Raw genomic sequence first — 25,861 nt, 5'->3', positions numbered from 1 at the left:
CCTCAAAATATTCTAATTCCACATGTGAACAACAAAATACTGTCTCATCTACCAGTGCTAGCCCCAAGGGTCCTGGGAGGGTGGCGGGGACGGTCCCCGCCCTGTCCCAGCAGCTCGGCTCCAGAGTGACGAGCTGAGCTTGGGCTGGGGAGACGCTGCCGGAACCAGGTTTTGTTGCATGTGGTTTTGTTCAGGTGTGACTTCTGTCTTTTAGGAGTTTTAAGGCCACCTGGGTTTTGTGTTTTCAGTGCTGAGGTGAAGTCCAACCGCAGGGCCCTCTACCCACCGAGACCACGTGCTCCGAGTGTCGGTGAGAGGCAGTGTCTCCTTTTGGCACCACAAGAGTTGATATTAAAGTAAGAAAAGCTGTCCCAGTCGCTAGTTTTGGACGCCTTTCTCCCTGCCGGCTGCCGGCGGCGCGTCCACACTCAGGGCGATGACGATGCTCTCTCCGTCTTCCGTCTTGACCCGCTTCAGCTCCGGCTGCTCCGTCTGGTCGCCATTCTGGCGCTTTGTGGGCAGGGACGCCGACGCCGACGCGTGTGTTGCCAACATGTGCAGAGGACTTGCCACTGCTGCAAAGAGACAGTGAGTCAGACCCCATGTTCTTGGGTGCATCCTTGTCCCCTATCGGGCCCCCATGGGACCCCAGGCACCCACTGGTCCAGGCTCTCTGCCCGAAGGGTAGGCTCCTGTGTGCGACTGATATGGGCTGCAGTGGCCAGGGGCACAGAAGTCTGGACTGGATTGCTGGGGACCAGAAACCCTACAGCAAGATCAGTGGGTATTCTCAGTGACAGCTGGCATCTTTTTTACTTGAAATAGTGTGTATCTTTCAGAGAACTGGGGGGAGGCTGAGGCTCAGGTTGGGTGAAGGGGCTGCGCCGCCAGCCTTCTCCCCTGTGCAGAGGCCCCTTGTGCCCCACGCCAGGCCGAGCGCTCCTCACCACTTCACACACGAGGAGGGGAGCAGGCACGTGGCTCAGGCTAACAGAGCTGCAACAAGGAAAGCCCCGCGTCTGTGCCAGCAAATCCACTCCTGAGCCCTGTGAATCTAGGGAGTTCACAAGCAGACATGTGCCCACAAGCCCCTGGCTGGCTTCCCGACTTCTCCTTGGTCTCCACCTCCACCACCAAGCACTTCCTCCCTCAGGTCTTCACCACAGGCCGCCGTGGGACTTCTCTGGCCCTCATGTGCCCCAGGCTGTGCACAAGCCGGTCAACTCCAGGAGATGAAAAAAGAAAGGCTGCTCCCTTACCCAGAAAGTGCCGCTTCCTCAAAGAAAGAAGACAGGGCTGGGTTGAAGAGGGAGGCCTGGACCTCCCTTGGGAGGTGGCAGAACTGCCAGCCTTATCAGTGTCCCCACGTGAGGTACCTAAGTCCTGATGTGACTGCCTTCAGGCCCCGCCTCAGACCAAACCCCGGAAGCAGCCCGAGGAAGCAGAGATGAAGGGGGAAGAAGACAGACGGGGGAATGTGTCCTGGAGCGGAAGCATCAGATGAGCGCAAGGCTGCCCTGGTAAGTCGGAAGGACGGACGTTCTCAGGCTGCAGAAAGGCAAATCGGGAACTCAAAATGCAAGGCCAAGGAGGCCAGCGCCAACCCCAGGTGCCTGGCGACGGATTCCTCTAAGGAGGTGCAGGGGTGCAAGCAGCCGGGACACGGGGAGAGTGCAGGTTCCCTCCCAGGGCCCTGCACACGGGGACACACGGGGACGCACGGGGATGCACGCTGGCTGCTGCGCGGACTCTGCCTGACCAGTGGGATGGCACAGGGGCCGCCAGTGTGAGCCACGGGTACAGGAAGCAGTTCTGCAATTTAGAGCGACCTTTCTTGTACTGGACTCAGGAAACATCCAGGCTGCATCTCTGGACAGTCTCCACCCCTCCTTCTCACACAGGGGCCTCAGGTATCACTGCCGTGTGGCCCACTCATGAGACGGCACCTGTCCTACTTGATTTTTGCCGGACTAGCTACGGACAGCCACGGTCTTCCACACCTCGGCCACCCAGGCGACCACACAGCAGCAGTCCTGACCTCACACGCCTCATCTGATGGGCTTGTCTGCTGGCTGTGTGACCCATGGGGCTGGAGAGAGAGGATCCTCTGGGGCGGACGGGCCCCAGGGGGCTCTGGAGGCCAGCCACCCGGAGAGCTGTCAGCTCCTGGCCCTGTGGAGAACATACCTCCCGACCTAGACAGGAGGCCAGGGTGGGGCTCTACGCGTGGCCAGCCCTCAGGGAACAAAGGCGCCAGCTAGACCCTGCCTAACGGGAGGCCTCGAATTCCTCTGCACCCTGCGTTCCTTCATTCAAGTGTAAGTGCCCCGTCCCTCTCGGGAACAAGGGCCCGTGCGGCGGCTGGGGCGGTGTGGACGTGCAGCCCAAGTTCTTCCGGTGGGACACACACACTCCACACAGCGTGAGCGGCGCCTGACACAAGCATGAGTGAACTGAGCCATGCAGCACGCGGGGCACTTGCTGCCGTTTGTCAACCGACTAACACACACATTGTCTACGTGTGTTTCTGGTTAAAGACAACTTACTTAACCTACAGTGGTGACCCACTGACACTGAGTGCGTGCCTGGAAGCAGCCCCTCTAACACCTTTCTCCACAAGGCACATCACAGCCTGCGGTGCCTGGAACAGCAGACCTTCTCAGGACTGTGCTGGGTTCATTTTAAACAGGAAAATCAAGAAAAAACACAAAACGTGAAAAAGAGGGCACTAATAGGCTGTGAAAAGACATGTGTTTATGGTGAGAGCTGAGTCCAGGAGGAGGGGCATGGCGTGTGCAAACTCGGGGGGCCAGCGTGCCCGACTCAAGTCCTGTGCCACCCTCAACACGCGTGCCCTGTGATACTGACTGCGGATTACAAACAAATGTGAGTAGGCGAACACGGAGGGCCAAGTGCGTGAGGTCAGGTCTGGAAGTCGCACAGAGCAGCAGCCTCAGACAGGGTGGGCACGACAGGTGCCTGGAGGCACAGCCCCCGGCATTGGGCAGCAGGGCTGAGTGCAACACCGCCCTCGGCAGGCGCCTCCCTGCAGACCAGTGTGCGGAACACAGGGCAAAAGGCCATGCTGGTCACGCAGGTCCACGCTAGCTCCAGGAACAACACTGCAAGGGGCCCTTGGGGGAGGCAGGGCTGAACGGGACGAAGTCAACAGAGCACCGCACGCAGGCACCAGGACACGCACATCTGCACCCCCACAAAACCCTTCCACCTCCTCAAAACCTGGCAGGGCCAGACCCCTTGCACACGCGGAGGACTGGAGGCCCTTTTCCACAAGGAGAAAGGACGACAGCTGTGAGCATGATGGAGGCACTTCAGGAATGACAAGTGAAGTGTTGGTCCGGGACTTCTCCGTTAGGGTCACCGGAGAACAAGGTCAGCAGTGAGGCGACCTTTCTTGACACCCACTGCCCCCCTGACAGAAGCCGGGGGTAGCGGCCTCAGCAGAGACCAACTGAGCACCTTTGGCCAGAACCACTGCCCGGTGCGGGAAGAGAGGCTGAGGAATGGTCAGAACCACGTTTTGTGGGAAGCAGGTCGAGCAGCCCCAGAAGCTGCCAGGAAGAGGGTCCTTCACCACGCACTGGCCCAGGCCTGACTTCCATATTCACTCTCTGAGGCCAGCATTACCCTGATGCCAAAGCAGATAAAAATACTACAAGTAAACTACAGACAACATGCCTGACAAATACTGACACAAACACCCTCAACAGGACATGAGCAAACCAAATTCGACAGCGTAGTAAAAGGGTTATATACACACCATGACCCAGCGGGGTTACTACAGGGAAGCAAGGGTGGTTAAACATAACAAAAACCAACCAATGCAACACACTGCGTTAATGAAGGAAAAACCCACGATCATCTTAACACGGAAAAAGCACGTGACAGGGGTACCTGGGTGGCTCAGCTGGTTAAGCGTCCAAATTTTGACTCAGGTCATAATCTCGGGGTTGTGGGATTGAGCCCCATGTAGGGCTCCCTGCTCCGTGGAGAGTCCGCTTGAGATTTCTCTTTATCCCTCTGCCCACCCCCCCACCCCTGGCTTGTGTGCGCGCGCGCGCGCTCTCTCCCTCTCTCGCTCTCTCTCTCTCTCTCTCTCAGAAAGCATGTGACTGAATTCAACACCCTTTCATGATAAAGCTACTCAGCAAACCAGAAAGAAGGAAAACCACCTAATAAAGTCCGTAGACGACGACCCAGAGCTAACATCAGCCTCTATGGTAAAAGACGATGCTCCCCCCTAAGGTCAGGAGGAGGGCATGGATGCTTGCTTCTGCCACTGAGATTCAGCACCTTGTGGGAGTTCTAGCCCCAGCAATTAGGCAGCAAAAGGAAGTAAATGACATCTAAATGGAAAAGAAGTATAACTCTCTCTGCTGGAGATGACATCATCTTTGCATGTAGAAAATCCTAGTAAATCCACATAAGAAAACCCCCTAAACCAAAAACTATTACAACTAATAAATGAATTCAGCAAAGTTGCAGGGTACAATATCAACAGGCAAAAACTGGCTATATTTCTATACAGTAACAATGAACAACTTCAAAAGGAAATTAAGAAAACAATTCCAAAGGAATAAACCAGGAAGAAATTTAAGCAAGACTTTTACACTGAAAACTACAGAACATTACTGAAAGAAATTAAAGACCTAAACAAATGGAAATTTGATGTCCGTGCTCACAGACTGAGAGATGTGATATTCACATTGCATGACTGCCTGGAGCATAGGCTCAGTGAGTCCCTTTCAAAATCCCAAATTTTTTGCAGAAATGGAAAACCTGATCCTAAAATTTGCACGGAATTGCTAGGTATCCAGAACAGTCAAAACAATCTTGGGGGAAAAAAAAAAAAAAGAACAACAAAGTTGGAGGATTCCTACTTCCCAATTTCAAAACTTCCTACAAAACTATAATCAAAACTGTGGCTTTGGCATAACGGCAGACACAAAGATCAATGAAACAGAACTGAGAGAAACAAACTCGTATCAAGTGATTTTCTTTTTAAACAAACAAAAAAAGATTTCATTTATTTATCTGACAAAGAGAGAGAGAGCACAAGCAGGGGGAGTGGCAGGCAGAGGGAGAGGGTGAAGCAGGCTCCCCGCCGAGCAGAGAACCTGACACAGGGCCTAATGCCAGGACTGCAGAATCACAACCCAAGCTGAGGCAGATGCTTAACCAAATGAGCCACCCAGGCTCTCCAGTCAAGTGGTAAGGGTGACAAAACCATCCAGTGGGGAAAACAGTCTCTTCAAATGGTGCTGGGACAACTGGGCATCCACATGCCAAAGGGTGAAGTTAGGCCCTACTTCACATAATATATAAAAATTAACTCAAAATGGACCAAAGACCTATACATAAGAGCTGGAACCACATAGCTCTTAGAAGAAAACAGGGTAAGTCGTCACGACCTTGGATGTGGCAATGGATTCTTAGCTAGGACACCCCAAAGCACAGGACACAAAAGGGAAAAGAGATAAATGAGACTACACAATCGAAACTGCTGTATCAGAGACACAATCAGGAAAGTGAAGAGACAAAACCACCGAATGGGAGAAAATATTTGCAAATCACATATCTGATTAGGACCTATGATCCAGAATATATAAAGAGCACCTATAACTCAACAACAACAAACGGGCAGAGGACTTACACAGGCATGTGTTTGAAGAAGACAAATAACCAAGCACATGAATAGATGCTCAACACCGTTAGTCATGAGGGAAATGCAAATCAAAACCACTGATACCTGGGGCGCCTGGGTGGCTCGGTCAGTTGAGCCTCCGACTCTTGATTTCGGCTCAGGTCATGATCTGGGTTGTGGGATTGAGCCCTACCTGAGCTCCATGCTCAGTGGGGCAATCTACTGGAGATTCTCCCTCTGCCCCCGCCCCTCCCCGCCTTTTCCCTCTCTTAAAAAATCACTACCACCACCACACTGAAACCACTTTACACCCAATAAGATGGCCACGAGGGGGGGAAAACCAGAAAATACCAAGCGATGGTCAGCACCTAGACAAACCGTAACCTCATACATCATTGGTGAGAATGCAAAATGTTGCAGGTGCTGTGGAAAACAGTTTAGCAGTTCCTCAATAAATTAAACACAGACTCGCCATATTAACAAGCAGTTCGACTCCTAGGTTTACAACCCCCAAAAGTGAAAACAAGGACTCAATGCATATACATGAATGTTCACAGCGCTACTATTCTCAAAAGCCAGCAGGTAGAAACAGTCCAAAAGTCCATCAGCTGATGAATGAAGCAACAAAAATGGAAACATTCAGCCGTAAAGAAGAGCTGACCCAAGCTACATCATCAAGGAACCTCAAAATGTGATGCTCACTGACAGAGACCAGATATAAAAGGCCACATATTTTATTTACAGGAAACGTCCAGTGTAGTAAATCCACAGAGACAGTAGACTAGTGGCCACCAGGGGTTTAGTAAGAAGGAAACAGGAAGTAACTGCTTACTGGGTATACAGCTTCCTTCCGAACTCGTTAGAGGTGGAGGTTTCAAAACACTGTGAATGTATTTAATGCCACTGACTTGTACACTTTGCAATGGTCAATTGTGTGATGTATATTTTATGATTATTTTTTTTAAAAAAAAGAATAGATGATTTGAATCCTAAAGAGATACTAAGGTATAAAAGAATTATTGCTAATTTTAAAAACTACAATAAGGGCGTGGTGCTTACACAGTACAAGGAAGTTCTTTTAGAGACGCTGAAATAGTAATAGATAAAATGACACTACGTCTGGATCTGGGTGGGGAACAGATGGGGGAGAATGGAACAAGATCGGCTGTGAGTTAATTTCCGGAATGTTTGACATTTCCCATAATAACAAGCTTAAAAGTAAAACATCAAAGCTGCTGACTTTCACAACTCATTAATAACAGGTACTGCTCTCCTTTCTCAAGAGTGACTTTCACGGGTAAAAGAAGTCACAGGCCATGCAGCACCCAAGCGACACCTGACACTGTGTAAGCAGAGCCATCTGCAGGTCACCCTCTTTGCCCATGGATTCTTAAAGCTCATCTGCCACCTCTTCCCCTTTCTCAACAGCACCTCCTTCACCCACTCAGCGGGGCGCTGCCGCTGGGGAGGAGCGTGTCGCGATGGAACGTGGAACAAAGGTTTGCTGAAGACACAGGTGCTGTGATGTGGTATCATTACTGACTGGATAAAAACCCTTTTCCAGCCCAGTGATTCCTAAGTAAAAGACTGCAACCAAATTAAAGAATCAATAAATGTAATTTAAAATGGTTTTTGCTAAAAGATGACTAATACTGGAAGGAGTTTCAGTATTTTTTCCACCCTTCCTTCTTCTGAAAGGGAACAAGGGCCTTGGGGCTGACCCTGTGATGATCGTCAATGATCACTGTGTGCTTTCTTTAAAGCTCCGAGATTAAGAAATTCATCTTTAATATAATTTTATTTTTTAAGAATTATAGGGGCGCTTGGGTGGCTCAGTCGTTAGGCACCTGCCTTTGGCCTCAGGTCATGGTCTCAGGGTCCTGGGATCAAGCCCTGCATCAGGCTCCCTGTTCGACCAAGCCTGCTTCTCCCTCTCTCACTCCCCATTTGTGTTTCCTCTCTGGCTGTGTCTCTCACTGTCAAATAAATAAAATCTTTAAAAAAAAGAATTATATTTTGGGTTTTTTTTCTTCAAGATTTATTTAATTATTTGAGGGAGAGAGAGGAAGAGAGAATTTCAAGCAGACTCCATGCTGAGCATAGAGCCCAACATGGGGTCATGACCCTGAGATCACGACCTGAGCTGAAACCAAGAGTCCGACACTTAACTGACTACGCCACCCAGGCACCTCTGTATTTGTGGTTTTGATCAACTGTAGTAATAACTGATAACCCTTATAGTCACAGACAATCAAATCTTTAACATTTCTGCATTCTCTTGTTGCAGAGTAAAAAACGTGCTCAATAAACCCCATTCAAGTATCAAGTATTTGGCATTCGTGCAAGATCCATGAGGGCGTAGGACTCAGCGACAAGCACAAGAGGGCCTGTCTGGATGTTGATACGTTGAGAGTGGGTATCGAATCAGGGCAGTATTCAGACCCAGTAGCACATTTAAGAGAACGGTGTAAAACTTTTTTTTGTTTTTTAAACACCAATATTTTCGGGGCGCCTGGGTGGCCCAGTCGTTAAGCGCCTGCCTTCAGCTCAGGGCGTGATCCCGGCGTTATGGGATCGAGCCCCACATCAGGCTCCTCCGCTAGGAGCCTGCTTCTTCCTCTCCCACTCCCCCTGCTTGTGTTCCCTCTCTCGCTGGCTATCTCTATCTCTGTTAAATAAATTAATAAAATCTTTAAAAAAAAATAAAACACCAATATTTTCAATAGTGGACAACTTAATCCTGTGCTTATTAAATTTGTAAAGAAAAATTTTAGATGCCAACTTACACATGTGAAAGGGATACACAGTTTTTCCAACTCCTTCCAGCAGACAGGTAGGTGGACCCTGACCTGCACCAGTGGTTTTCGGACAACCTGGAATGTGTTAGAAATGCACATTCTTGGGCCCCCAGGCCATATGTGCTGTCAGGGACTCTGAGAGGGAGTCCTTGAGGGATTCCGAGGGAGTCACCGGCCTGCATCACGGCTTCAGACCAAGCAGGACTTAAACCAGAAGAGGACCGACTATATACCTCCCAATGCCATCTGCTTCCAGCTGCACCCAGGACCCAACAGGTTTGCTGCATCAAGACCAGCCACAATGACAAACTTATTCAGAGAGAAAAGAGCAAGGCCCAGACGACTCTTAATACTTAGGGGACAAAGAGCCTGAGAAGAGAGCATTCTAAATGGGTGACACTGCAAATTTCACTATTTGTCCACAGGCTGGCATGTGTTAGCTATTATTTAAAAACAAAGAACTCTTAGGTGGTTAGTGTTCCCCAGAAAAGATTCCAGATCTTATTCTTCCACTGCATTTGGGGCGAGGCAGAGTGGGAATCTGAATCCCACGAGGTAAATGCTGCCGGTCCCCTCCGTCCCTTAACAGCTCAGAAAGGAGAGGGACGTCAACACAACTAAGACTTCTGTTCCCTACCCTCTTTCAAAGGAACGGTCTGTGGGCACAGAGAGCTGCTTTCAGCCAGCAGCCTGACTCTACTGCTCGAGGCCCTGCAGGCCACTGCTGAGTCCTGACCGGCAGCAGGCACTCCATGCACCTGGGCAAGGAGCCACTGCTGAAACAGCAGCAGCAATAAGGACACTGAACTCCTTAGCTGACTTAACGGTCAGCAGGCCTCCCACCCTTCACCTTGCTCCACAAGCCCCGGCAAAAGGAGGTTCTCTGTGCCCTTATTTATTTATTTTTAAAAGATTTTATTTATTTGACAGAGAGAGAGACAGCCAGCAAGAGAGGGAACACAAGCAGGGGGACTGGGAGAGGAAAAAGCAGGCTCATAGCAGAGGAGCCTGATGTGAGGCTCAATCCCAGAACACCGGGATCACGTCCTGAGCTGAAGGCAGATGCTTAACGACTGCGCCCAGGCGCCCCATCTGTGTGCCCTTATTTAAAATCCAAGCTCCCCTGGTCTGTCCTGTCTTCTCTATTCATTGATGTCAGAACGTTCATGGAGAGCTACACGCACAGAGGAGCAGGGCTCTTGGCTTCTGTCAGACACACTCAGGCACACCTCGCACACGCCCAGGGGAGGGCCCTGCCACTGGACAGATCTGCTGAGGCACCCCTCCCAGGGGGCACTTCAGCAGGTGGGTACCAGCACCCAAACCTCCTGTTACCTCTAGACCATACCCAGGTATCTACACACCCCAAGACAAGAGTATTTCTCTAAGTATTTACAGAAACAGCAATCTCTGCTCAAACGGCTCCCCCAGTGGGACCCCATGAGAGCTGACACCACCACCACTCACCAGGTACCCTACAGCCTATAGTTCAGGGACGCCTCGGTGGCTCAGTCGGTGAAGCATCTGCCTTCGGCTCAAGTCATGCTCCCAGGGTCCTAGATCGAGGCCCACATCGGGCTCCTTGCTCAGAGGGGAGCCTGCTTCTCCCTCTGCCTGCTTGTGTACGCTCACTCTCTCTCACACAAATAAATAAAATCTTAAAAGAAAAAAAGTTTCCTATAGTCTAGAAATGCAAACATTTCGTCAGACAAAAAAATTAAAATTTTAACAGTCGGAACCAAAATATGGAACACTGCCACTCATAAAAAGGACAGCAAAGGATCTTCGTTCTTGATATCCATACCCCATTACCTGTGGAGGACACTGCTTACCGTTGTTCACCGGGCCGTGGACGGCGGCAGGGATGGGCACCACGTGAGTCCCGTTCTGTGTTACAGTTTTTATTGGGAGCTGGTGCTGACCTAGAGGTGCCTGCTGCAGGATGGTGACCGTCTGGACTGGGGTGGTCTGCGGCGTCTGAATGACCCGGCTCGCGGCACCCAGTGCGGCGTGGCTCATCGCAGGGATAGGTTCCACTTTCACTGAAACGTAAAAAAAAAAAAGGCAAAGAAATGATACCAACCGATTATTACTGGAAAGCTTACAGAAATCTCACAAGGTGGCCGGCAAACCTAAGACATTACATGATTAGAAAAGGGGTCCAGAGGCGCCTGGGGGGCTCAGTCAGTTAAATGTGTGCCTTCTGCTCCGGTCATGATATCTGGGTCCTGGGGTGGAGCCCCACGTCGAGCTCCCTGCTCAGCAGGGAGCCTGCTTCTCCCTGTCCCTTTGCCTCTCCCCCCACGCTCATGCTCGCTCTCTCAAATTAATTAATTAATTTAAAAAAGAAAAAAAGAGAAAAGGGGTCCAGATGAACAAGTCTGCTGGGCATCCATCTGCAGTGCTGCTTCTGTCACTCACCTTTTACTTCTTTGTGATCTCCATTCTCTTGTGGCTCTGCCTGAGGAGGGGCCAGCACGGCCGCCTGAGTGACCACAGCCTGGCCGGCGACAGTGTACGTGCTCGCGGGGGCTAGGCCGGCCACGCTGGTGACAGACACGGCAGGGATCTGGTGGACAACGTGCACCGTCTGCACGACAGGCTGTTGGGAGGTCGAGGTGGTCACGGGAGCGGCGACTGTGTAGGTGACGGGCTTGATGGTCGGTGGCAGCTGCCGCTGCACGGCGATTAAAACGGGCTGACTAGACAGCGGCGAGCCTGGGGAGGACGAGGGAGTAGCAGTGAGGTGCGGTCACCCGCCTTCCTCCAACCACGTCCCAGAGCCAAGTACAACCACCCACTCACAACACACAGACTAATGAGATAGGACGTGCCCCCTTTCACCTTATAACAGTGAAGTCACGCACGACAGGAGAAATGGGGTATTTTAATGGACGTTATCTAATTCATTTACCTAACCACTAAAAATGCAATTCTTGCTCTATTCAGATCTGTTACAACAGTTCTTTCCTCATGAAGAAGAAAATGTCGGCACAGTATATGGGAAGCAGCTGCCTATTGAGGCCCAAACAAAGGGGCCACGCTCCCCCAGGATCAAAGTCTTCATCTTACGGCGGGTGTGAGGGAACCGCAAGTCCAGACAGTTACAAGCTCTGCCAGGCAACCTCTGCTCCTTTTGGTTTGGGTACAGAATAAAGGACGAGACACTCGGCTGACGGGGGCTACGCAAGGGTGACATGCTCCCAGCATGGTGGGGAATCCCACTGTATCAAAATACACAGCTTGCCAACCAAACAGGAACCATAACAGAATTAGTTTGGACACATTTCCATGCTATGTTTTTTGTGTTGTTTTTGTTTTCTGTTTTTTTTTTTTTTTTAAGATTTTTATTTATTTATCCGACAGAGATAGAGACAGCCAGCGAGAGAGGGAACACAAACAGGGGGAGTGGGAGAGTTAAGAAGCAGGCTCATAGCCGAAGAGCCTGATGTGGGGCTCGATCCCATAACGCCGAGATCACGCCCTGAGCCAAAGGCAGACGCTCAACCGCTGTGCCACCCAGGCGCCCCTTGTTTTCTGTTTTTAATTCTCCAGGGCACACATCTTTATTCTGCATTGCGACTTCATAATGAAATGCTCACCTATTCATTAAGCGAACAGTTTCTGCTGCAAATCAATGTCTAGTTATTCCTTTGGTGGGGGATTTTTTTCATAATTTTTGAATGATGAAGCAACTAAGAAACATTAATTCTAAATTATTTCAGGCATCTACACAAGCTATTTACGTAAAACAATGTTCACTGATTTTTTAAATACTCACAGAGCTATCAGCTTCTCAGAGCTTACGGCATGTAGGTACCATGCAGAAAGTACCAGGTACAAAGGAGCAAGGCCTCTGCTGTGTCCCCTCTGAGGAGCCTGGCGCCCCTGCCTTTCTGACCCACCCCTTGCCCACCACGCCTGCCCTGTCTCTGCACATCTCACCTGGTGCACTCTGGGCAAACCGTGCCTCCTGGATGACGGCCAGTTTGGGCTGTGAGGCGCTGGGCTCGGGCTCCAGGGGGGCCGGTGAACCTTCCCTCGACAGGCTCTCAGGGGTCTGGGCACCACTGGAGTGAGCAGACAGCACTCCAGCGTGATTGGGAGAGGCTGGGGCACTTCTAGATTACCAAAAAGACGACAGTGGGTTTTTACAGGTAAAGCACTCATAAAGCTGCCTTGTTTCAATAAAGTGCATTCGGAAAAAAGGGGTGTCCTCTGTCTTCTGCTAACTGACTACAGCTCTGTAAGTCCTACTTTCTGTGTGAATGCCTGTGACCTGAGATGGATCCCCAGTGAGACTCACTCAGTTGTGACAGCCAGTGTGCCAGTACTGGGCCACCAGAGCTCTGTGCCTGGCACAGGCTGCACTGCTGCAGAGCTGGACTGGCTGCCCTGTGGAAGCAGCTCCTGTCCACCGGCATCAGGAGCCAGCAGTGTGCAAGCAGGCAGGGGCTTAAGACTTATGTCACGGTCATTTCTTTGTTTGTTTAAAAATAGAGTATCTATAAGCTAAAAATGTATAATTTGAAAATCAGGCAATTAATAACACTGTGTAAGTCAATCTTGAATTTAAGCAGCTAAAATGCGGCTTTAAAGAGCTGTTCACATGCCAAGTTTTAAGGAACACACACTGCTCATTAAATGCAATTACGTAATGAGTCCGATGAAGCCACAACGGCAACATGGGAACAGAGTTTAAAGAAAACGTCATCAACAATCTAAACTGTGTCAGACCCCTATTAAGAAAAAATCCATGGGTAGCATCCAACACTTTTCAAATCCCCACCCCAAACATTTAATCATAATGCATTTGGCAGTTTCTTCACTTGCAAAAGGAAAATTGACCAATACATGGAAGGTAAATTCACTGACCAGTGAGGTCTGTTTGTCTTTTTTCCTTACCTAGAGGAGAGCGGTCCCAGAGGGGTTCTAAAGCAAGGCACGCCCCTAGGCCGTCTTTTCCTAAAAGCCTGCTCTATTAATTTGCTTTCAGAGGCAGGATCTATCCTCCAGAATGAGCCTTTGCCTGGTTCTTCCTGGGAACGTGGTACTTTGATGAAATAACGATTCAGAGAGAGATTGTGGCGAATTGAATTCTATGAAACATAAAAAAATACGTAGAATTCATATATTTCTTTGCTGAGAAATCAAAACATGCTCCAGTTTTAGTGCCCTGCAAAGCAGAAACCTAGCACTCAGCCTTGCAGAGGGCAGACGACTTTAAAGGCAGCACCGTGCTGGAAGGAGCCAGCCCTTCTTCCCCGAGTGAAGAAGGGGCTCGGGGTGGGAGAGGCTGACACACGGCTCTGGGAACAGAGTGGCAGGGTGGGCACCAGGGGCAAGGAGGGGACCTGGGGAACAAGGAAGGGTGGGAAATCGACACCACAGGGAAGGAGGCAATTTCCAACAGGAAAAATGTCAACTTCCATCTTTTTTCCAGGTAGGAAACCAAGGATTATCACTGTCATCATCTGACCTTTCCTTCGGGCCTCTCCCTGCTTAGAGACGAACAGAGCCAAAATAAGCCAACCCTTTAAAATACTTTTTGAGCACAGAATTAGCTTACAGGAATCTGTCACAGCCGTCTGAAATGAATTAATCCAGTATCACGCACTCAGCAAACCAGCAAAGGAGAAAAAGGAGCTAAAGGTTGGGAAGTATTATGGACACCATCTTCCAGTAACAAGAGCACTTTCCAAAATGCTTCCATATATGTTTTTTAAATTTGATCCACAAAATAATCTTGTGAGGCACATACAGAAAATTTCTCTTCCAACCCCTACTCCATTCTTTCTGTTACAAAGAGCTTGGCCCACAGTTTACAGACGGTTTCCGGAAAGCTCCCCACTGCAACCCGAATAGCTCTTGGCAGCACACCTGATCCTGAGCCTCCAAAAAGTCAGGAACAGCAGGAGGAAAGTCACGTATCCACTTCAGTCCATGTGTTTACATTAATGTCTACATTTAAAATGTAAAAAACTACTAAAGTTTCAAAGGGGTGGTAACTCACAGTAAAATTCTGGGCTATTCAAAAATCACTTCTAAATTCCCCCAATTAACCTTCCAACAGAACTGTTAGCCACAGCCTGAAACACCCAACTGCCAGAGGTGGCTCAAAAATCAAAATGTATCAAATTCTACTTGACAGCCCATCTCGGGGACAGTTCAAGGGCCTCACCAGTCACGGGCTGTGACGAACACCACGCAAGTCTGTGGAAGCCAGCCACCTCGCCGGCAACACGATGGTGCACGCTACACTGTGTCTGTGTTTTGTGAAATTGTTTATAAATAAATGTATTCCGTGAGATTTAGAATATTTTAATAACCAGATACTTACTATTATGTTTTATCATAGGGTTTAGCTAATTACCAAAATACCTTTCTATCAATTCCTCTGGAAAATCAAATTGTTCCTGGGGCCTCCACCAGAGAAAGAAGACAATCCTTCTCTAAATACACACAGACCTTTCTGTGCTTGGAGGAGAAAGAAGGTGAACTCCAAGGCTGTGGGTTGAGAAAAGCAGAGCCAGCCCTTGACGCTACAGGGCCCTCTACCTGCGAACAAGACAATCCTTAGACAACTGCCCAGTGAGGGTCAAGAGGTCCTCAGAAGTGACCGCCAAGCCGTAGTGAAGAGCATGGGAGGTGAGGAGCCCCGGCGTGAAGGCTGTTAATACTGTAACGTGCGTGTTGCTATGAGGATAAAGGGAAGTGAGCATAGGGGGAGTCTGGAGGCAGGAAGTGCCACTCCAGGGGACTGGGGCACTAGTATTTCTTCCCCCTAGCAAAGGAGAACAGGACCAGGGGCTTAGGTTCCACAACCCTGACAACTGTATCCAAGTTCCTAGAGGAAGGAGTTGGTATATTTACTGTCCTAAAAATAGGACAGAACCTACCAGGCACCCTCACAACAGGGTCTAACCTCCTCTCCACTCGCAATGAGCCTACAGAACAAAGAGCCAACAAGACTAGAAAATATGAGTAAGTAGTAAGAGATACCTAATGCAGACACAGAATAAAGTAACTATTTCTAAGGTAATTTAAGGCCTTTGTAATTTGCACACTGACTTGGACTCTAATAATTCAGAAATTATTATATGCAGAGAAAAGGAAGCTTATCATTCTTTAAAACGAACTATGAAGAAAAGGATCTACAATACTGCACACATTGTCTTCCCCCTAAATCCTCCCCTAATCAAGGCTGTTACACAGAACTCGCCCTCCCTGAGTGCCAGCCCCTCCTCCCTGCTATCCCCTCAGCTGACCCAGACCCGGGGGAAAGGTGCAAAGCTGGTCACTGTCCTCCATGAGCACCTCCAGCACTCCTGCCTAGACCCTAGTTTCTGTCTGTCTGTCCCAATCACACCAAGTGCTCCACTAAGGACTCGTAAAGAAAGTGATGAGAAGGGAACATGTCAAGTGCCTTTCAGAAGGAGAGTTCAATGTGCAGAATGAGGTGAGTCCGAGAACTCCCTCTATTTTAAGAAACCAACTCTGGTCCTTTCAGAGCCCCAGAGGCCCAAAATTCAAACTTCTGGTCATAACAAATACCGCAACTCTGGGCTGGGTAAAATTATAATTATAAATCATAAGAGAACATTCTGGCATAAGTATGAAACCAAAGGAAAGAAATATGCCACCTTTCCAGACACAGTCACATCTTGTTTTATTCTAGAGTTTCCTCTAGACCAATCAGAAAGCTTTGCCATGGGGAGACAAAGCAAAATACCAAAAGTAAGCCTCAAAGGTAGCGGTGGACTTCCATCAGGTCCTCAGAACAGGAATGGTGGGAATGCCAACACACGTCTCTTAGGAACTGATGCAGAGTGCGGGGCTCAAGCTCACCAGGTCCCATGCTCCCTGTACAGCCACCTCCCTCACCCCACAGGGGAGGGCAGGAGACAGTCTGAAAACCCACATTTTCTTTTTTAAAAAACTTTTAAAAATATTTATTGATTTTAGGGAAAGCGAGCAAGCATGAGCTGGGGGGGGGGGAAGGGAAGACCCCAAGCAGACGCCCCACTGAGCACGGAGTTTGACACAGGGCCTGATCCCACGACCCCCAAGATCATGACCTGAGCCGAAATCGATCAAAAGTTGGACGCTTAGCCAAGTGAGCCACCCAGGAGCCCCCGGAAACCCGCATTTTAAAAATGGATTGTTTTAGGTGATAGTCTCCCCCTACTCTCTATGCAAAGAAAATCTAGCAAAGAAAGCAGATCTGGCTCATAATTTTATGAAACAAGGTTGCAAAATGGAAAGGCTCTTTTGTTTTAAGCCAAGAGTGAGGAAAAGGGAATAAGGTCTCATGCATATAGAGACTTTAATCGTGGTCACTTTGGGAAGGGCACCTCAGAGAATTCTCATGACAGAAAAAGGACACATGTGGGTCAGTACAGGGGACAGCTAAGGACCTCTGAGGACAGACACAAATTGAGTGCATGTCCATTAATTAAAGGGAGGAGTGCAGCAGGAAATCCCTTTCCTGATAAAATGCTGGAGCCAGGAGGTGTGAAATGTCCCAGGAGTGGCCTGACACAGGCAAGAAGCACAGAGTCACCCTTATGGACCTTGATCTAGACAGAAAAGAAGATGTTTCAGTAAAAACATTAATGACAACTGAACAGAAAGGGTGCCTGCCTTGCAGCGGCTGTGTTTGCTCTCTCTGCTCTCAGTACGCTACAAAGTCACTTCCAGTGGCCAGGAGCGATCGGTGCGCGTGGGGACCACACCTGACCCGACAATTCCCCAGAAGACTGAAGCCAGGAGGGGCCCACCCCTGAGAGCTGGCCTTTGTCCTTCGGCCAGAAAACCATATGATGCTTAGAAGCAGTTCTCGCATAAATGGATGTCAGGAAACACAGGGAAAGAGATCATTCTAAGTCTGGCCAGGCTTTTCAGAAATACTCTCATTAAGCCCAGCTAACCAGTGTTTCCAATCACCAGAATTCTACACACAATGAGCTGTACAAAACCCTACCACACTCCTGACAGGCACTCTGAGACCTCACCTGCCCACACAAAGGGAGCTTTGTTCCACGTACAATCACCAGACACGGACACAGATTATCATCTGGTTCTGTTTCTTTTGTTTTACATTTTCTCTGAAGCACAGCCACGCTGTTCTAGATTAAAATATGGTCAGTATCACCAGGATTTCTTGTCCAATGTGCTGAGAGACCTGCAGGTAGCCGGATCTGAAAGTGTTCTCCAAATCCAGCATTCTCCTCACTGCCCACTAAGAAACGCCACCTAGCTGTGCACAGGGAGGCAGGCAGGGTACAGAGGCCTCAGGCCAGGGAGGCTGGGTCTTATTTTGTACCTTCCACAATCAAAGACCTTCACATGACTAAAGATCCCTTACAAAGGAAATGTTCAGGTTTTGGCTGGTGGACTATTTTTATTATAACATGTTTATATGTCTACAGGAGGAAGAAAAAAGTTTTTGCCCCTCATTAAACAGAAAATGGTTCCCCCCACCCCCACCACTAGGTTATGGTTAGGGTTCAGCAGACACATTTCTCAAAGGATCATTTACTCACTAAGCCCGAAAGACTGTTGCCATTCCTTGTGACTTAATGAATTCAAGAATTGTAAACGTATGTTTCTTCTTTTATTATGCTTTTAATATTCTGTATTTCAGATCTGCCTTTCCCATACAGCCTGAATTAGAGAGGTCCTACTGTACATCCAGTAAGGAGACACACAGAAGAAATTACAGTGTCAAAGTTTAAAAACTAAATTAAAAAGCTGAACAAGGAAATAAGCACTGATTTTTCAGAGTCCTCTGAGGAGGCTCAGGTTCCGGATACCCCAGGAATGATCTGAAAGCAGAGGCACACAAGCAGGTGGGCTCCCCAATTTACACAGAGCAGCGCCACATTTATCTGTTTATGTATGGCCCAATGGGAGAAGACCTTCTGAAGAAAGCGTTCCTTGATAAAACAGTCTGAAAACCATCTCTGTGGTAGACTTCCAGAAGCTAGGTACGCCAGCAGATGCAGATAAGGAAGACAGAAGAAAGCCTAAGTGAAGGATGGGCTGGGTTTTTAACTTTCCTTTACTTCAGACACAGGAAGTTAACTGCAATGGTTGAAGGGAAACCTTTCAAATAATCCATGCCTTTCCCATCCGTGGGGACAGTGACCCTAAAAACCACAGGCTGAGGTCTGCTTCTAGAACCACTAGAGGTCTCCCTCGCCTCACTCTACCTCTGACCCGTACCCCAGGTACAGAAAGCAGCTCAAGTGTCCTTTCAGTTGTCAATCAGCATCTACTGACATGTCACAGAAACATTTCATAACAAACCGAAACGGATTTACCTGCCAGCCCTTGTCCGCTGTCCTGTAGTACGGATAATTTTTAGTGATGTGAGTATAAATTCCATTTAGAGTAAGTTGCTTATCAGGAGCCATCGTAATTGCTTGTACGATTAATTGTGCATAGGAATAAGGTGGCTTTGAATCATCCTGTATTTAAGTGAAAAAAAGAAAGATCATTGAAGTTATCAAAAATTAAGTGTTCCTGGGAAAACACTTAGTTTTCCTTACTATGAAGATAATATAATCTGATTGAAAAGCATTTGGAAAGTTTATAGAAAGCAAATGGAGAAGTGTACAAGCAGTGTAAAAACGAATATTAAAACCACATAAGGAGAAACGCCACACAGCAAAACCAAAAAACATAAGGAAACGAAAAAAGCTACTTGACCTCAGTAGAGTCCAGGGCAACACACATTGCCAGAGGCTCGTCACATGGATCTAGCAATCAAGCGAAAAGTCAGGATGGCGACGGGAGGAGGGAGCTGCCACTCCCTCCCAGGCCCTGGTGGACCCTTACGCACATGAAGGCCAAGGTCACAACCGCTAGGAACCACCCGTCTCATCAACTGAGAAGCTCCTCACGCTAGGAAATCCCATACAGAGGGGGCACCATATGCCACATGCTGGGCTCCGACCCTGGGGTCTCAGGCACTTGGGCGGGCGCTGTTCTAGTGTGCAGGGCTGCTGTGCATACGGCAGAGCATGGACATCCCTGCTTCCAGTGCACTCCAGGTCACAAGTAGTTCCTTGTCACTGTAACAACTCAGAACGCCACATACACGTGCATAATATGCCCACTGGGGAGAAGTGGAAAATGTACGAATCAACTTAAATGAACCAGAAAGCATAATAGTGAATACAAACAGGAAGCTGCAAAAGAATATATTCAAGACAATACTTGTTACATGAGGCTTAAAAATGAGCAATTTAGACATTTTTAGGGATAAACACAAAAGGAGTCAAAGATGAGACAAGCAAGGACTGACCGACAGACGAGGCAGGAAGACAGACCTGCCAGGGAGAGGAGCATGGGCTTCAATTGCCCAGGCCGTGCTCCGTTCTGACAGCCAGCGGTGGGGACATGTTCCACACAGAAAAACAGAATCATCTGCAACCCCAGCACCCCACCTTTAAATAGCTAGTATTTCCTGAGCACTTAGGCTGGGCACTGCCACATCTATCCTGAGTGGACACACTCTATGAGTTACACGAAAGGGCCAGGCAGACCAGCACCGCTGGAGACCACACCAGGCACCAGGGAGAGAGCATGAAGCCCTCTTCACTTCACTGCGCTTATGCCATTTGGTGTGCTTCCTTTATTCTAGATGTTCCTAAAAACTTTTTTTTTTTTAAAGATTTTATTTATTTACTCGATAGAGATAGAGACAGCCAGAGAGAGAGGGAACACAAGCAGGGGGAGTGGGAGAGGAAGAAGCAGGCTCATAGCTGAGGAGCCTGATGTGGGGCTCGATCCCATAACGCCGGGATCACGCCCTGAGCCGAAGGCAGACGCTTAACCGCTGTGCCACCCAGGCGCCCCCCCTAAAAACTTTTTTTTTATTGAAAAACGTAACATGGATAGGAAAACCCATAACAGATCCTTATCAGCTAAAAACAAATTTTTATAAAGTTGAGTGTCAGTACAACCAACACTAGGTCAAGAGAGAACACAGCCCACCTTCCAGAAGCTTCCATATGCCCTGAGCCCACAGCCTCTACCTCCCAAAGAGGCCACCATTACTCCTAACATTCTATAGTAATCATAATCTTGTTTTATCATCTCAGAGTGCATCCTGGAAAAAAGACAATTTAGTTCTGACTGATTTTAAACAGGCACATGGACAAAATGGAATCCTACAGGGGCGCCTCTTTGTGCCCACCTCCCCTGCTCAGCACACCTGGTATACGAGGCTCCTGACTGCAGCAGACAGGCGGGACACGGCTATGGCGCATGCATCCCACGGCCGTGCAGTTTGTACTGTGCAAATACATCACACTGCACACATATGTAATTAAAATAATACACGCACTGCTTTATGTCTCTCACTCAGCATTATGCCAAGGACACTTCCACATCGGCAGCTATGTTGCACGATACTCCCCTGCTTGTTCATTCTTCTCTTATCGGGCATTTAGGCTGCTTTCAATTTTCTATTTTATATAAACTTATGTTTGAGATTTTTGGCATTTCCTTTAGACACAGTCCTAGAAGGGGCATTACTAGGTCAAAGAATAAAAACATGCAGATTCACAGCGTGGATCATCCCAAAAATGTGCGTTCTGCGCACACATGCATTCACACACAAGTGCATGCACAATCTTCTGCGTCTGTGACAGGACGAAACCCCAGGAACAGTTTCCCGGGACACAGTGCACATCACCTTGTGAGGACCATAGGCTTCTCTTATCCTCCACCAGCTCAGCTCTCAGCAGCTGGGCCCACAGGTGCCACCGGGGAGCACCCAGTGCTGAATGACCAAAAGAATTCAAGACCCTACCACAAGAACAAGGGACGGGCCCCACAACCAGCCACACATCCACTCTGATGTGAATCTCAAAGGCCCTAATCGGGATGTTCATAGACCTGCAGACCACAAAGTGAGGACAGCTGGCTGCGTGACGGCCCCGGGTTCTGTTTCAAGGCTATAAAACATTTACCTTTGGGCTGTCTCCACCAGAAGCTTCCTTTTCATTTTCTGGCTGCGAGTTGTCGGCCATTATATTGAGGTCAGCTGGTATCACACGGCCCATTTTGTACCCCGAAGACCCTGCTCCCCGGGGGCTGGATGGGCAGGAGTTTGCAGCACTGTGAACGGGAAAAGGTCACTGCTATCAGTCTATTATAGAACATACCTCGCACTGTGCTTCCATGACCCATTCTGATTGCAAGTACAAGATAGAAGCATATCAGCATTTCCTACGGAACATGGCCTCATTAGTTCTCTGTGAAGTTTAGGATCAATCCAGGAGACACATGGAACAGGTATCTGCTTCACATGTGTTATTTTACACAATCAGAAAACAAACTCTCAAAGAGGGTAGTGGTCCACCTGGTTCACCAATGAGGAAACTAGTGGTTCTGGAACTTACCAAGGCTCTGGAGGCTCAGCATGGTTCTGGAACTTACCAAGGACACAGAACCGTATGTGATGGCCCCAGGGCTCCAGCCTGGCAGAGGGACACAGAGCACATACTCCGCTGACTCCCTTCCCACCAAGGACATGGCCTCCAGCTATACCAGAAAGGTCAGGGACAGTGTGGAGAGAGGGGAAGGCAGCCAGGCCAAGCATAGGAAGCACAGAGGGGGATGAGGCTGCGGACATGAACCCAGGTGGCATCAGGCCATGGAGCACATGAGTCAGGTCAGTTGGACACAACACACCCTAAACACAGAAAGAGGAACCTATTTTTTTTTTCAAATTATTTATTTCTTTATTTATTTTTAAAGTAAACTCTACCCCCAACATGGGGCTGGAACACACGACCCCAAGATCAAGAGTTGCACACTCTATCGGCTGAGCCAGCCGGGGCACCCCAGGAACCCATTTTTAAAACGTGTGCTTTTTTTCACCAGGCAGGACTGGGGTGCTGCTTCCTAATCTCGGTGATAACTGAAGGTCATCCACACTCATCTGTGGTGATCCCCAAACCCCACATTTGAGCTCCTGTTCCCTTTTCTATGTAGGACCAGACTTTAAAAAGAGAATGAGCCATGAACTGGAAGGACACCAAGGTAAGACAGTCTAAGAAATCCATCAAGTCCCACAACAGTATCCGTGGTTAGATCAGAGCTGGGTTTGGTGGGGGAAAGACAAGTACTGAAAATACATAGAAAATTTCTGGAAAATAAACCTGAGACAGGAGTTACCTCCAAAAACCTGAGCGGAAAGTGGAGCAGGAGGAGAGGAAGGGGAGGCGGCGACACGCTCTTGGCCTGGCACGCTCTGCAGCAGGACTGGCCGCTCTGCCGTGAACATGCACCAACAGAACACGCATTCACTCACTGGCCGGGTGTTTACGTCAGGCCAGAACAACTCTCAAAGGACTGGGGAGAGAAGCAGCAGGACTGCATGGAACGTACACTTCTCTGTCTTAAAGACTAGCTAACGTGAAAGAAGTGCTGACGTGGGAAGGGTGGGTGGCCCGACAGGGCTGGACGCTGGGTCTGGAAAAGGCAAGTCTGCTCTACCCATAAGCTGTCCACAGCCGGGCTCCCAGGCTGCTATCTCGCCCAGTGAGGGGACTACACAGACCAACACAGGCCACAGTGTGAGGGACCGGGGCGTGAGGAGGGTGAGCAAGGAAAACAAGAGGAAGACAGAGCAGAGGGTGAGGAGAGGCTGGCCCGGTGTCCACACCACATGTCTCGTGAGCTGGTGTGCCGCCTCCGAGGCTGCCATACCCCCCGTGGGCTGGTCTCCCACTGGGTACACAGGGCTTGCTCCTCTTCCTCTGTGGATCCCACGTGCTTCCACAGTGCTGAACAAAGATCTGGTCAGAGTTGCTGACGGCTGCCTCTCCGCTGACACAGCAGCCATTTGGTCGACATACCACATGCGGACAAACTCAACCAAGTGGGAGACAAAGAGGCAGCTTCCCCAGCACAGCAGCCACAGAAGGAGGCAGAGGAGAGGGCCTAATGCCAAGAGCCACTGCCACGCAAGACACCAGGCCTGGGGCCGCAGGAGCTGAAGCCAGTCCACTCACCACTCCCTCCGCTTACGAATAAACCCAATACGGATTCCCTTCCAGAAGGCCTACTGCTGATGCTTGTTTTTAAGATAAGAAATAGAAGTGTTTGGCTGAAATGTGTAAGCCAGAGTCCCCAGTTCTCCGTGTACCCTCCCTGGCTCTGCCACACGTAGCAACAGCCTGGACAGACCAGACGAACCGCATCTGCCGCCCAGCCGTGCCCTGGACAGACCTGGATGGCAGGAGCCTGATCAAGAGAACAGCACGGTGCTCATTCTGCACCTCCATGTCCATCACTCACAGCCAAGATCACTACTCCTCTCTTCTGTGAGCCAACAGAACCCAGAAGCCTGACACATCTGAGCTCCGCCCGCCTCACAGCAGAGCTCCACTTCAACCACACGCAGCAATCTAACCTGCTCAAAGCACACGCATCTGAAGGATCCCATGGCTGTTCTTGACCTGACTCTCAGCTACTGCCCTCTGAGAGCTCAGCACAACCTGACCATTGTCCTCTGCGTTCTGGGTTCTGCACCTAGAGTGTGCCCTGAAGCCACTGACCTCTGCTCCCTGAAGCACCCAGTCTCTCTTAGGACATCATGATGAACACAAGTTTGTCACTTCACTGCGGTCAAACTCATCGATCCAAAGTACAAGTCATCAGAATTTCCATGAAATTACAGCAAACTAAAAAAACTCAAAATGCAAATGAAAACCTATCTCAGAGTTTAGGCCAAAAAGGCAAATCACCTGCCCCTTCAACTTACAGTCAAGTACAGAGACTCCATAAGTGAAGACCAGGAACATTTGGGAACTGTGTTTCACACGCAGGAAACCGGGAGCAAAGGGTGTTCGAAAACTGAATGGGATGTGAAGCACCCTCACACCTCCCTCTCTGTGTTGTGTCCACCCCGGGAAGGGAGCAGTGCTGCTGTGTGCTCCTGCCCGTTACTGTGACTTATGATGGCTTCTCCAAGTCCCAAGGCAGGAGGTGAGGCATGAAATTGGGATGTGGTCATGGACATCTCAGCAGGCACAACCCTGCAACCCGACCCTGTGGTGACCCCTGCCCTCCACATAAGCTGCTGTACCTGATGGTTCCCGTCGGGGAGGGAAGGGGACTGATGAGGTGGGCCATGGTGTCTGGAATGTTGATGGTCAGGGGCGAGATGTGGGCCTGCACGGGCTTCACCGGGGACTCGGGAGCCTCCTGCTTCTCCCTCTTCTCACTGGACAGGGCAGTGAACGTGATCTTGATGTTTGTGCTCGGGAACCTGAACGTGCACCTGAAAGAGAAAAGCCAACTGTCAGCACCTGTCTGCCAGAATGGAGGATGGGGTGTCCCACCTACAGCAGGACACAGAGCCCAAGTGTCCCCAAATGCCACTGGAGCTTCATCTGGAGTGCAAAAGCCATCGAGAAGCTCACTTCAAGCTCACCCCATGTGTTACGATTCGCTTAATGAATGCAACAACAAAAAGGCATTTCATGACTTTAAAAAACACTAGTAAATAAATACGTTCTTTAGACCAGCCAAATATAAGTAGAAAAAAGACTCAAACATGACTTAGCCTGCATTATTCCTTTTAAAATAAATATGCAAGTCTACCTGGGTCATTAAGCAATGTAATTTTGTGGCTATTTCTTAATTAAGAAAGAAAAATCATTCCTTCTGAAGAATCTTATCACCTTTTTTACTGAGCAAACAAGAGCCAGAGATATTAAATTTCAGGGGAAAAGGTCTACAATTCAATACTCTGGTTCACCTTTAATATAGCCTCCCTGACATACCTGAAGTATACTTACTTAAAAAAAAAAAAAAAGTAATGCAAGCCAAACATCTTTAAAGAATAAAATTTAAAAATAGCTCCAGAGACTCCCGGTCTCTGCCTGACCTCACATTCAGTTAAATAGCACCTGATCTGTGTGCACATACATGGCCAAACAAGCAGCTGATGGTACTCAGCTGGCCTCTGTTATGTGCATCCCAGGGCACCTGTCTTGGTGGTCAGCTCTGCCTGCCACGGAAAGATCCAGCATGTGCATGGAAGGTGGAGATCCCTCCCACTTCCGGTGGCATTCTCAAGGTAATTCTTCCCACCGTTCTCATTGAGGGCTAGAAAGGATGCCACTTGGCAGGGTTTTGACACTTGCTGCCTGGTTTCCTCCCCTTACACTCCTTCCTTCGAAACGCACTGACATCAGATTGCCTGCCCCTTCACTTCCCTCATGGGGCACACCAGTCAGTCCTGCAGCCTCAGTGGACAGAGCAGAACCTGAGTGAACGCCTCCTTCCTGGCATCCAGCGCCTACACCCTTCCCTGTTCCTACCTCTTGGGGCTCCTTTTCAATCCATACTGGACTCTCCTTTACATCCCCAT

At 49.1% G+C, this 25,861-nt stretch overlaps 1 protein-coding gene across 1 annotated transcript; it reads right to left on the bottom strand.

Annotated features, from left to right (window-relative positions):
* Window positions 1-6: 6 nt before the first annotated feature.
* Window positions 7-25,861, bottom strand: FOXK2 (forkhead box K2). The gene is made up of 9 exons (XM_019807155.2): window positions 25,854-25,861; window positions 24,572-24,907; window positions 21,447-21,594; window positions 18,789-18,935; window positions 13,369-13,562; window positions 12,409-12,584; window positions 10,885-11,181; window positions 10,296-10,505; window positions 7-575 (listed from the first exon to the last, which is right to left on the bottom strand). The coding sequence occupies exons 1-9, from the start codon at window positions 25,859-25,861 to the stop codon at window positions 379-381; spliced, it is 1,713 nt and encodes a 570-aa protein (XP_019662714.1). The 3' UTR covers window positions 7-378.

The sequence above is a fragment of the Ailuropoda melanoleuca genome, chromosome 15, assembly GCF_002007445.2.
Source record: "Ailuropoda melanoleuca isolate Jingjing chromosome 15, ASM200744v2, whole genome shotgun sequence".
NCBI lineage: Eukaryota > Metazoa > Chordata > Mammalia > Carnivora > Ursidae > Ailuropoda > Ailuropoda melanoleuca.
This window is presented reverse-complemented; position numbering and strand designations above follow the sequence as displayed.

Coding starts and splice junctions, on each gene's coding strand:
- FOXK2 (XM_019807155.2), bottom strand. Junction 21,595..24,571: donor TCCCCGACGGGAACCATCAG/GTACAGCAGCTT, acceptor TCCCGTTCACAG/TGCTGCAAACTCCTGCCCAT. Junction 13,563..18,788: donor CAGCGGACAAGGGCTGGCAG/GTAAATCCGTTT, acceptor TATGTTTCATAG/AATTCAATTCGCCACAATCT.